Below are 13,223 nucleotides of genomic sequence, written 5' to 3'. Positions count from 1 at the left end.
AGCCTTCACACCATTGTGTGTGTGTGTGTGTGTGTGTGTGTGCGCGCGCGCGCCCCCCCGCCTTTGCCTGCCTGCTGTTTGTGTATTTCTGTGTGCTGCGTTTGCATGGAATTGGATGATGAACCTTGGTAAGACTAAATTTTAATTGTTTTTCTTTTCCTGTTTACTCTTGTTTTTCTACTTGACTTGTTTCATCTGTCTGATGAAGATAGTCGTAACCCAGACATCACGCGGGTTGCTAATTTCAGTAACCATTATGTAACAGTGAGAGTGTGTCTATTTTCTTTGATGGAGCTCAAAGTATAACCACCTCTGTCTGTGTTTGAGCACAAATAAAAACATGTAAATGAGTGATGGGGACATAGTTTGACTGTCTTTCTATCTGTCTGTCTGTCCACCTGTCTCTGTATTTCTGTCTGCCTATTTTGGAGCATATTTGGTCCTGAATGGAATTTTTTAGGAGTACAGGGAAGAAATTAAGTTAAACAAAATGGTCATAGGGATAGGCATAAAATCTCTATTTACGATGAATTGAATTACAGTAGCGTCTGCTGCTAAAATGGGAGCATCTGGTTTCCAGTCACTTTGGCTACATATTTTATTGTTGTCACACCCTGTCCTGCTAATCAGCATCTCTGACTTATGCGTCATGCTTCCCTCCATGACTACTACAGTTAATTCTGACCTCAACCAACATTGATTGTACATTTTATTCTAACACTGAAACATAGTACGATGACCCAAATCAATATCCATCAGTGTTTCTGTCAAAATCAGAATCAGTGGGCCAGTATTGGCTATTAGTCTTCAGTAATTGCTGTTTTCATCCTTTAACATATATAGATGAAGATTTACCCTGGTGCTGTCACAATATACTATATATGTGGGCGGTACAGTGGCCCAGTGGGTCGAATCAAACTTGCTGAAACATGACTATCAATCATGGCCCCATAAGACGCTTAGCGGATTCCAGCGGTGCTTCCATTTCTGAGATTTCCACAATGAAGTCAAAGATTTCCACCGTGCCACCCATGGCCCAGTGGTTAGTGCTGTCAACCTACAGCAAGAAGGTCCAGGGTTTGAACCCTGGGGTTGTCCAAACTTGGGGGTCATCCCAGGTCGTCCTCTGTGTGGAGTTTGCATGCTCTCCCCATGTCTGCGGTGGGTTTTCCCTGGGTGCTCCGGTTTCCCCCACCATCAAAAAAGACATGCATGTTAGGGTTAATACTCCTGTCTGTGCCCCTTACCGAGGCATGGCAAGATGAACTGGAGTTGGTCCCCGGGTGCTGCACGGCGGCTGCCCACTGTTCCTAACTACATAGCTTATCATCATCAGTTCCGAAACCTATGGAGGTCGTAGGAGCACAGCTGATGCCTCAACAAGTCTCTTCCACTGTTTCCTATCCATCACAGCTCTCCCCGGCTCCACTACGCTCATCTGTAGCCATTCTCCAATGTTGTTTACCCAAGTTTTTCTCGGTCTCCCTCTCTTCCTAGTCCCTTCTACCAGGCCTTGCAGGATGTCCTTTCCGTTCGGCAAACATGCCCAAACCAGTTTAATTTCCTTTTTTTTTTTTTTTTTTAAACCATTGTCAGTAAACTATCATGATGATCAGTAACTTCCTTAACTCTGTTCAGCACTTCAATGTTGGTGACGTGTGCTGTGTATGGGATTTGCAGGTTTCTTCTATATGCTGTTAAGTTCCAAGGCTTGCATTTTTTCCCCCCATAGCTTTTGTTAGGGTTCAGGATTCTGCATCGTATAGAAGAGTTGCCATTATGATGGTGTGGAGCAGTTGCATTTTTGACTTCATTCCAAGGTTTTTGCCTTTCCAGATCGTGTTGAGCTTGGTCATTGCACTTGTTGCGAGGGCGACTCTGCTCCTGACTTTAAGTTTTTTGCTGCCACGAATGATTTCCGTGCTTGGCTCTTCAATCTCTTCAGTCTCCCCCCTCGGCTGATCTGCACAGCTAGGATGGGTTAAATGCAGAACTTAATTTACATACGGGGATCATTTAAGTATATCAAAATAAAAATACAGCACTGAATTTAGATTTTTTTTGTTGTCATGATCGATATTTGTTGTTCAAAAGTACATTTTCATTGTTAGTCTATTTCTCTTTTACAGTAGTGTATTATTTGATGTCTTCCTGTAATGTGAAGTCAGCTGTGCACAAACTGTCGAGCTTGTAATACAAGGGCTTTTCTGTTTCTCTCACTTGCACGACAGTAAAATCGGACAAGACGGACAAGGCCGAGAAGAAGGACGACAAGATCGAGGAAAGTGTAAAGTTAGTCGACCAGTTTGACCCTCTGGACAAAGCTGAGAAGAACAATGATAAGGTCGAAAAGGCAAGCGATAAGACACCAGCCAAAGTGGAGGCCGAGACAGAGAACCATAAAGACAAACAGAAAGAGACAGAAAAAGCGAGTGACAAAGAGGCAGAGAAATTGAAAGAAAAAGAGAAGGAAAAGGAGAAGGAGACAGAGAAAGTAGAGTCAATACACCAGGAAGAGAAAACGGTTAAAATGGAAACGGTAGATACCCCAGCCAAGCTTGAGCAGACAGATAAAGCAGACAAGACTGACAAAGATGAAAAAGTGGACAAGACAGAGATGGTCAAGAAAGCAGAAGACAAAGTTGAAAAAGCAGAGCAGGTAGATAAGGTAAGCAAAGATGAGAAGGATGAAAATGTTGAAGAAGAGCAGAAGACTGAAATGGTGGAAAAGACTGAATTGGTGGAGAAGACAGAAATGAGAGATACCAAAGAGCAGGACATTGAAAAAGTGGAGAAAATCCCAGAGATGCAGCTGAAGCCTGTCAAGTTAGATGCTAGTTTTGACCAACCGGAGAAACAGCCAGAGAAGGAAACAAAGAGCGCGGTGGAGGAGACCAGGGCAGAAATGACAAGCGCAGACAAGGAGGGGAAGGACAAGCCAACAGAAAAGAGTGAACTGAAAATAGAAAAGGAAGAGAAGCTGGGCAAACTGGAGGGAAAGGAGGATGTAAAAAAGCCTGCAGAGATAAAAGATGAGAAGAAGGACAAAGCTGCCAAAGCAGATGCAGCAGAGAAGGCCAAAAAGCCTGCCAGCAAGCCAACAACTAACGGGAGCAGTGCAGTACCCAGTAAAGACCTGCCAAGTCCAGACAAGAAAACCAAGGTGGGTTATGGAGCAAGATATTTCTAGATATTTTCATCTGTTTTTTGAGAGCGCTGTGCTCCAAAATCAATAGTAACACACTTTGCTGAAAAATAAAGAAAACATACTTATTCAACAGGAATAGTATGCTACTGTGTGAGGTCATATCACAGCCACTCACTTCAGACTGAAGACTGGGAAACTTGTATTGGTCAATGTCGCTGTGTAAATACTTACTTACATCCTTTTAAACTAAGTAAAGAATATTATACAAAGCACCATACAAAGGCATATCAAAGTGCATTTTTCAATTCAAAAGTATTACTTTATTATTCAGGTGGAAGTAATACTTTTATTCAAAGTAGCACTGGGTGCTTATAAACATCCATTTGTTTAGATCATCCATCCGTCATGCTGCTAATGCTTGTTTCTTTGTGTGCAGAAAGATATTTCTTAGTCATCACAAAATAATCAGCTGTTATCAGTAAAAAGAACCAGAATAAATGTCGATAATTATTTTTGTACAGTTTGTGTAATTTTGGTTGTTTTATTTTAATTTAAACTACGCTGCTTCACTCGCTGCCGCCGTCATACACTGCCCCCTTTTCATTTTTTTCCTTTCTCGCTTTCCTTGATTATTTTGCCCTCCATCCGTGTCTGTGTTGCATGTCACTCCCATGGCGCAGCCTGCTGCTGGGGCAACCAAGCCAAGCACTGCCGCCAAAACGCGGCCGGGGTCTGCCTCCACCGCTGGTGGTGGGGCGGCCGCTGCCATTACCAAACGCCCTACCCCATCCACCACCACCTCCACCTCAGTCGCCATCAGCAAAAAAACACCCACAGCCAAGGTGGCATCCACACCGGCCACTGGCCCAAAGCGGCCCACCACCACTACCAGCCGCCCCAGTTCCTCTACCACCAGCACTATCTCCGCCGCTACACGAGATGTCAAGCCCAAGGTAAGTACACTATAGACCTGGCCCGCCACACCAGGAAGAAACAAACAAGACGGCTGTCCCAGGCTGATACAGGCTGATTGTTTATACTGTAGTCATGCCCTAAACGAACGTTTAAGAACTGCAGGAGGTGGAAATGTTTCTAACAGACATACAGATAGTAATTTATGCTCATCCTGTGGTTTCCCTAAGTCGTTTTCACTCAGGGCTTATTAGGTCATAATAATTTCACCTAGAGCTTATTAGGCGTGGGTCATCGACAAGGTGTCCAATGATAATTTTCCCTCTCATGCAAAAAAGAGCTAAAAGAGTTTGCTTCACTCTCCAGAATAGAATTAGAGATATACTAATTGTAAAACATGCCTGGCTTTCATCAGCTGTGGTTATTTACTCCTTGTTCTATAACAGAAGTTCTTATGGGTTTGAATGAAACTGATTTCTCATCTTAATTCATTCTGGTCCCCTTATTAAGCCTTGGTCAAGTCGTACAGCTTAAGGGATGGGAAAAGCACACGTTTTATGTGAATGAAAGGAAATTAATTAAAGCAAGGCATGTAGGAAAACAAAAGCTCCTTCTCAAAGATCTCTTTAGAATTGTATTCACATGGGGGGGAATCTGAAACACACTGCACTCTGTGCAATGGGCCAAAACTCACCAAGAGTACTTTCTGTAGCAAATACAATTTATGAAGATATACTGAGGACACAAGGAGTACTTACACAGTCAGAAGATGTCAAAATCAAAATCATTTGCAAATTTTATTACTTATTTGGTGGCGCAGTGGTTAGCACTGTCGCCTCACAGCAAGAAGGTCCTGGGTTTGAACCCCGGGGTTGTCCAACCTTGGGGGTCATCCCAGGTCATCCTCTATGTGGAGTTTGCATGTTCTCCCCGTGTCTGCGGTGAGTTTTCTTTGGGTGCTCCGGTTTCCCCGCCATCAAAAAGACATGCATGTTAGGGTTGGTATTCCTGTCTGTGCCCTTGACCAAGGCATGGCAAGACGAACTGGAGTTGATCCCCGGGTGCTGCACAGCGGCTGCCCACTGCTCCTAGCTCTACAGCTAAGATGGGTTAAATCCAGAGTGTAATTTCCCTACAGGGATCATTAAAGTATATCAAAATCAAAAAAATATATACAGAAACATCTGTAGCGGTGTCTGGCAATGTTCATTTGATGCTCTGGATAACTATGTGTCCAATCCCAGGGTGAGAGCAACGGAGGAGAGCCTCGTAATGGCCACTCCACCCAGGCAGATGTATGCCATCATTGGGATGGGGCATGGGGTCACTTAGTTGGAGGCTTATCTCTTCCATTTTTTTTTTAAGCTGCTCATCAATATTGTCAGTTCTCAATGCTTTTGTCTCTTTGAGCCCTCAAAAGGAATTCTCTGCCTTATATCGCCCTCTACCGTTAGCCTCTTTAACTTCTGGCTGTTTGGCATTACAACTGATAAGGCAATCTTTTTTTTAACTCAGTGCTGTCCATAAGGCACACAGTGAGTCAGTTCAACATAGCCAGTCTGCCGTGAAATGGCTCAGCTGTATAGAACACTGCATAATGAAAGAAGTTGAGGGTAAATATGCAGTTTAGCCCTGAATGAAATCTGCATCCACTAAAGAGGACCTCCAACTTAGTACGTCTTACAAGCATATGGGACAAAATCCGTGGCCTAAATTTCTGAAAGAAATCATTGAACATTTTACAGCTCATGAATGGTAACCAGGCTGTGCAGAGGAAATCTGACCCGTTTTAGTGCTGCAATAATTAGTTTGTTGTTTGTCGTATACAGTGAATTTATTTTATTTTTTATTTTTTTGTGTGTCTTCATTTCCCTTACCTATTATCATTTATCATTCGCCCATAGTGGCTGTTTATCGCTGACATCTCCAACAAGATGCTGTCATTCGTGTGTGAATCTCCCACCCCCTATCTTACTCTGTTCTCCCCCCCCATCTTGATAGACGACCACGGAGAAGCGTCCTACTGTGCCAAAGGCCAACACTACTGCCCCAGCCAGGACCGCTGCCACCGCCAAAAATGGCACAGCTGTTACAGCAACTAGTAAAACCACCGCATCAACGCGCACTACAGCATCCACCCGCACTGCCATCACCACTACAGCAAAAAAGCCCCTGGGTATGACCAACACGCACAAATATAGACCTTGCTATATACACACACACACACACACACACACACACTGACACTCATACACACCTAAATCAAAAATTTTTCTCAAACAGGAAAAATATGAATGACTAAACTGATAAAAAGGCCCGTGTAGGGAGATGTAGTTGATTTTGTTTGTTTTTCACAGATGATTGATCTTTACGTTCTAATTTTTCGAATGATATATCTTGTAGTCGATGCCACCAAATTATAATTAATTTTTACTGGCTTTTGATCTAAAAAAGGTTGAATATGTTCTGACTTTTCCTGATATAATCAGTTAACCTGTGAAGTTAATTGAGCCTAGCATTATGGTGGTTTTGGTCTTATATCTTATGCATGTTCATTTGCACACGCTTAATACAACAATACTTTTTACTTAGCAACACTAACAACTTGTCTCTCAGCCTCTAAGACTGACAGCAAGCCAGGAGAGGAGAAGAAGCCCAGCGCTTTGAAGACGACTCCAGGTACTGAAATAAATGCCATAAGTGAAGCGGAAAAAGCCGTGGGGGAAAAAATAATACATTTTGTTTATATAGACCTTTCTTAACAATGTTACAAAGTGCTTTACAAAAGAAATAAAACCAGACAAGTCAAAAATGAGAATAAGACCCAAGAATATGAGCAAAGAGGAGGTAAAATCAATAAATGAATAAGACCAAATAAATATATTCCTAAATAGGAGTTAAAATAAAAACAATATAAATAAATAAAAACAGATATCAAACATTTTCAAAAGCTTTCACAAAGAGAAACGTTTTAAGAAGACATTTAAAAAACGCTAGAGACTTACTGTGTCTTGAGTTCAGCAGGAACAGAGTTCCATAATGTGGGGGCTGTAACAGCAAAACCCCAATCACCCTTTGTGACAAACCATGACATGGGAATAACCAGCAGGGCTCCATCTGTGGATCTTAATGGTTGAGAGGGCAGATACCAGTTCAGTAAATCAAAGATGTATTTAGGAGCAAGAAAGTTTTAAGGCCTTAAAAGTGAACAATTAAATTTTAAAGTCAATTTGAAATCTAACAGTGAGCCAGCGTAAAGAGGCACGCACAAGAGTGGTGTGAGCATGCCTCTTTATCCCGGTAATGAGTCGAGCAGTGGCATTTTGAAATTCAACGCTGTTGAATTTATGTGCCATCATGGACAATGTCTCCCACCTTGACATGCTGGTTGGGCACAGGAGTACTTTTGGTAATACACTCATTCTGCCGAAAAGCTCCACAGAGCGCCACAGGAGGTCATTCCTGCCTGTGGCCATCAAACTTTACAACTCCTCTCTCAGTGTCAGACTATCAGACACTCAGAGTTAATGGTCATTGGACTGGCCCTGTTGGGTTTTGTTTGTGCTGCTTGTCGTGTGCTGCGGTAGTGCAGTATAGATAGGGTGTTATGTGCACCATGCTTGTTGATATATTTTGTTCTTATTTCTATTTCTCAGTTTGTCTTATTTTATCTTTATTTCTATTTGTTTCTGTTTCTATTTTCTGATCTTGTATCTTGTTAGTTTTTAGTTATTAGAGCGTGCGTGTCTGTAATAGAACCCAATTTCCCCCCGGGGATGAATAAAGTGTTCTGATTCTGATTTGTATCAATTGAAGATTGTGGAGGAAGCCCTGGCTGATACCCGAACAGTAAAATGTGTTTCAATTATCAAGCCGAGAATAAATAAAAGCACGTACAACTTTTTGTAGATCAGCAGTTGATAAAAATGACCTAATTTTAGAGATTACCTTGAACTGGAGAAAACATGACTGAACAACATTTTTGACTTGATTATCAAAACAGTGGTTGGCATCGAATATTACCCCTTGATTTATAGCAGCCTGCGTAAGACTATCTGACAGACCACCAAGATTAGCACCAAAGGGGCTGATGGAATTTGGGGGACCGAACAGAATGACCTTAGACTTACCATTAAATTTAAGAAAATTTTGGGACATCCGGGATTTAATATTTGATAGGCAAGTTGTAAGATTTGTTAGGCTGCTGGGATCTGTGGGTTTTAGTGGCATGAGTAACTGAGTATCAGCATAAAAATGATAAAACACATCATGATTTTGAATAACCTGGCCAAGAGGCAGGCAGCATGTATATAGAAAACAGAAGGGGGTCAAGAACTGAGCCTTGAGGGACACCACAACTCAGCTGAGCCATCGAGGAAGTAGAGTTACCCAGAACAACAGAAAAAGTTCTGTTGGGAGAGGTATGAGCATAATAAACGTAAGTGCTGAGCCCTTGATGCCTACCCAAGTCTCCAAACAGTGTAATAGGATACTATGGTGGACTGTGTCAAAGGCAGCACTTAAGTCTAAAAGAACTAAAATCAAGGAGTCACCTCTGTCTGCAGTCAGCAGTAGGTCATTAGTAACCTTAACTAAGGCTGTCTTGGTACTAAGAAGTACTCTAAAACCAGACTGAAAACTGTTAAAAACACTATTAGCATTCATAAAAGATATCAGTTGAGGTTAAATTACTTTCTCCAGAACCTTAGATAAAAAGACAATTTGGAGATTGTTCTGTAGTTACTTCAGGACAGGGGGTCCCAATTAGGTTTCTTTAGCAATGGGTGAACAATGGCATGCTTAAAACTGTCTGGAGAAGAACCAGAGACCAGAGAATTATTAAAGATTTGCAAAATAACAGGGCTAACAGTGTAAAATACCTCTTTTAGCAGCTTAGTGGGGATGGTGTCTAAGAGGCAGGAGGAGGAGTTCATTTGGGACACTAGTTCGTAACACACTTGTTCCCTGTCTGTTGTTCCTAACACACAACTGATGATTTTCTCAGATTTGTTGTAAAACAAATCTAAATCTATTTCCAATCTCGATCTTTCCACTTGACATTAGCCCATATTGAGGTTAGGCACTATCAACAGACTGAAAAATGGTTAACATATATAACTGTCTAACTCTCACAGACATGAAAGGAGAGTGGCAGCATCCAAATTCACAGCATGTACCTGTGAATGGGGCTGTGTATGTCTACTGTATTCTCCTCTTTTTTCTTTTTCTCTCTACTTTTTGCTCTTTTCGGCTGTCAATATATACCCTCCCCATTTCTCCATCAGTCCTAAATCAAACAAAAGCTGTGAAACAATTCTTAGCATTTGTTTCAAGCTGTTTCGAGTAGCAGATGGATCGGATGTGCTGTATAGGACAATATGAGTAACCAGAAAAGTTAGACCCTCACAATTCTTGTGACTGCAGTTTTTAGTTACTATAAAACATGTTATTCCCATCTATACCCAACTACATGCTATAGTAGAATTTGTATGAGACTATACTCAACTGAAACTGCATATAAACACTTTTCTGAGACTGACCTGACTCTACAAACCCCACCCATCTGGTATTCCATGCAGATTAAAACAGATGTCAAGAAATTACAACTATTGTTTGATCCAGTTCTGCTTTCGTTTTAGTGCTGTACTGCCTTTCTCATCATCCCGATTTTTTGCGGTCCCTTCCTATTTTTCCCTATTTCGGTTCACCTCTTCATCTCTGTCTACAAATATCACAACTCTGCACTTCATATTGAGGGACTACTTAGTATGTTTTTTGCAACAGGAGAGCTCTCAGAAGGAGTGCGTCCCACCATGCCACACTATCACAGTCATGACAAACAGTTGAACTGTGATGCCGCCGGAAAGACTCTGATAGAGAAGCTTTACTTGTGAAAAGCCCTGGAGTGTTAAAGCCCTTTATCACTGTGCCCCTGCTGTTGACAGGAGCTAACTGCTTCTGCTGATGCCGCTTTAGCGCTGTCTAATCTACTCGGGCTCATACGCCACATAAAATTACTTTCCGGGGAAGGATTTCCTCAATCTAACATGTCTCATTGTGGAACAGAGGTTTAGGTGTCCATAGCAGGATTGAGGTCAGACCACATGAGGCTCATCTTGCCAGTGGCGCATAACAGTCATTACAAAGACCTGACAGATCACAAAACATTACGTGGCTTGACAGAATTTCATTGGTGTGGTTTGAGAATTTTGTCTTTTCATATTAATTGTTAAACTGTCAAACTGGAAACATTATCAGGAAAGAGATGACGTGTTTGTTTTTTCAATACTAACTTTCTTGTATGAAGTTATGGATTGAAAGAAAGCCAGGTATGATAAACTGTAGATGCATTAATACTAATAATTCTCACACTCAGACTTCCAGTAAGGGAAGGTTTGGCCAATAAATTAGAACAGCATGAAAAGTCCCTTAGACCCTAAAAATATAGTATCTAAGAATGACTATATTAAAGAGGGAATAAATGATTTAAGGAAATAATTAGTATCTTCTTAATAGAGTGCAAAATGTAAAAAACATGTGCATTCTATGTGGAGTGCAAAAAGCAGCACTGCGCTATATCCAAATAAGAGTTGAACACACATTCTGGCAGCAGATTGAGGCATGAATCAGAAACCATAATACAAAAAAAACTTGAGTCATGTTGAGATCATACAGTAACTTAAACATTGTGTAACCACTGAGAAAACAGTAGCTGACATTAAATGTCTCTAAATGTTTCTAAAATGACAGAAGGTTGCATGTAATAGATCTTTGTAGCAATTTTGTCAACAGTTAGCTAAAAGGTGTACTATGTAAGATTGTGATGTTTTATTAGCTAGCAACAAGTAATGCCACAAAACATCTGGCTGTAGGAATACAGTATAATGGTAGCCCATTACTAGCCAGATGTGCTATATCCTTAAAAGGACAGTGTACGATACATACACTTTCTCTCTTGTCAACAGCACTTTTTTTTTGTTCTTAAAGGCACCTTTCTCCATATGTACACTAAATATCCATGCCAAGACTGCTTCATCTCTGTTGTATTTTGCAATATAATTGCATTCTTCGAGTGTGTGAAGTTGATCCTGAATAATTAATAAGGCAGGATGGGCTAGAATTGTAGTCTGGGACTCCTTTGAAACACCCCAAAAATACTTTGAGGTGAATAGAAGAGCACAGTGACAAACTAAATAAATGGAAAATAATAATAATAGGCGGCACAATGGCGCAGTGGTTAGCACAGTTGCCTCACAGCAAGAGGGTCCTGGGTTCGAGCCCCAGGGTAGTCCAGCCTTGGGGGTCGTCCTATGTGTGGAGTTTGCATTTTCTCCGAATCTCTGCATGGGTTTCCTCCAGGTGCTTCGGTTTCCTTCCATAGTCAAAAACATGTAGGTCAGGTGAATTGGCCTTATTAAATTGTCCCTCTGTGTGTGTGTGTGTGTGTGCGGTGCGAGCATGCGTGCGTGTCGGCCCTGTGGCGGCCTGTCCAGTGTCTCCCCACCTGCAGCCCAATGACTGCTGGGCTAGGCTCCAGCGACCCTGAGAGCAGGATAAGCGGTTTGGATAATGGATGGATGATGATAATAATGGATTCATTTATATAGCGCTAAAATGACTAGAGAAGTTCAACACTCCACCATATCAATGCCATAGTCTGTATGGATTTTCAGCTGTTACTGTGGAAGTGTATCCATGTTTAATTAACTAAAGAAAAAAAAAACTCCGCCAACTTTTGTTGCCTATGCCTTCCTCTCTCTGAAGCTGATGCCACCAAGCCCAAGACCAGCACTACCCGCAGCTCGACTGCCAGCGCTGGCACCACCAGTGCCACCCGCACGCGTACTGTGGCCTCCAAACCTGCCACCCCAGCCTCCAGCTCTGCCACAGCACCAGAAAAGAAGCCCCCAGTGCCCCGTGTCCCCCGTGGAAACTCCGCAACCACAACTACCACCGGCACCAGGACCACCACTCGCCCTGGCACAGCATCAGCCCCCGACATGCGTAATGTCCGTTCCAAGATTGGCTCCACAGATAATATGAAGCACCAGCCTGGCGGAGGGAAGGTGGGTTCTGGTTGTGTGATCCTGACATAATTTTCTTTAGAAACCAAAATTTTAGATGTCCACAAAGATATAGTGGTAACCATTGTAGAGGTCCTTAAAACCCTGCCAGCTACCTCATGTCTTTTACCAGATAATTTGTTTCGGAGTGGCAGTGCAGCAAGCATGATAAGTGAATGACTTCTACAATGCTTACATTTGCATTTTTCATAACTCTTTGAGAGATATTTGAGACACCCAAAATAATTTTGCAGATGTCAAAAAGATTTTTACATTTTCGACATTTTGTTGTTGCTTTTTTCTGATACCTCTTCTTCAACTAACAGTCAGTTTAACCATGACACATCATTGAAAACATTCTAGTATATCCTCTAGTGCACTTTCAACACTATGGACTCTATTTTCATTAAAGTGGGTGCAAACGTGCGCATGGCAAATATAATTTTGGTAATTTGGTGCCCGGAGATGCAAGCAAAACCTTGGCTCAGTGTAGCACAGTTTAAATGCACTGTGGCACAGCATATATCATCATTTTTGTGATGGATGAAGAGGGAAGCCCATCAGCACACTTCCACACTTCCTCCTTGGTTGAATGGATGTATGAAATGTGGCAGTGGTAACTTCTTTCCCTGTACCACTGCCTTCTTCCAATTATATACTCCATTCCTACAGATTGTGACATAGCTTACAAATTGCCTTTTGTGTTCCTAGCCTACAGAGATTGACAACAGACACAATAGTTTAGTGTAGAGCTTGGCACAGGGGTAAATTTTCCCATACTGATCCTGTGACTCAGTAAAAGAATTTTCCCCCATCTTGTTCTGCTCATGGGATTAATAGTGAAGTCGACTCCCGTCCCCCAGGAATTACAGGTCAGGCTCTAGTATAGACATTTTGTACTCATGGATTCGTCCTATCAAACTAGACAGATATTCATTCACTTTGCCAAATTAGCTTGAATTTTCTGTGCATCATGATCATTACCAGAAACTGTCTTTGAGTCATATCAAATTCAACACCAAAATATCAACATTTTTTTCTGATTAACTTATTCAGAACATTGCATTGGTTTGGTGATTTATTTCAATGGGGTGAAATAC

General features: G+C 41.7%; 1 protein-coding gene across 3 annotated transcripts in view; it reads left to right on the top strand.

The window, feature by feature from the left end:
* Window positions 1-13,223, top strand: part of LOC130129567 (microtubule-associated protein 4) — a 165,564-nt gene that overhangs the window by 134,565 nt on the left and 17,776 nt on the right. For all 3 annotated transcript variants that reach the window (XM_056299150.1, XM_056299151.1, XM_056299149.1), the window contains 5 exons: window positions 2,232-3,163; window positions 3,829-4,101; window positions 6,062-6,236; window positions 6,677-6,739; window positions 11,825-12,126. In XM_056299150.1, coding sequence (XP_056155125.1) covers window positions 2,232-3,163; window positions 3,829-4,101; window positions 6,062-6,236; window positions 6,677-6,739; window positions 11,825-12,126 — 1,745 coding nt within the window. The remainder of the gene's footprint in view (window positions 1-2,231; window positions 3,164-3,828; window positions 4,102-6,061; window positions 6,237-6,676; window positions 6,740-11,824; window positions 12,127-13,223) is intronic.

The sequence above is a fragment of the Lampris incognitus genome, chromosome 19 (genome assembly GCF_029633865.1).
Source record: "Lampris incognitus isolate fLamInc1 chromosome 19, fLamInc1.hap2, whole genome shotgun sequence".
NCBI classification, from domain to species: Eukaryota; Metazoa; Chordata; class Actinopteri; order Lampriformes; family Lampridae; genus Lampris; species Lampris incognitus.
Note: the sequence above shows the minus strand (reverse complement) of the source record. Positions and strands in the feature narration are given on the sequence as shown.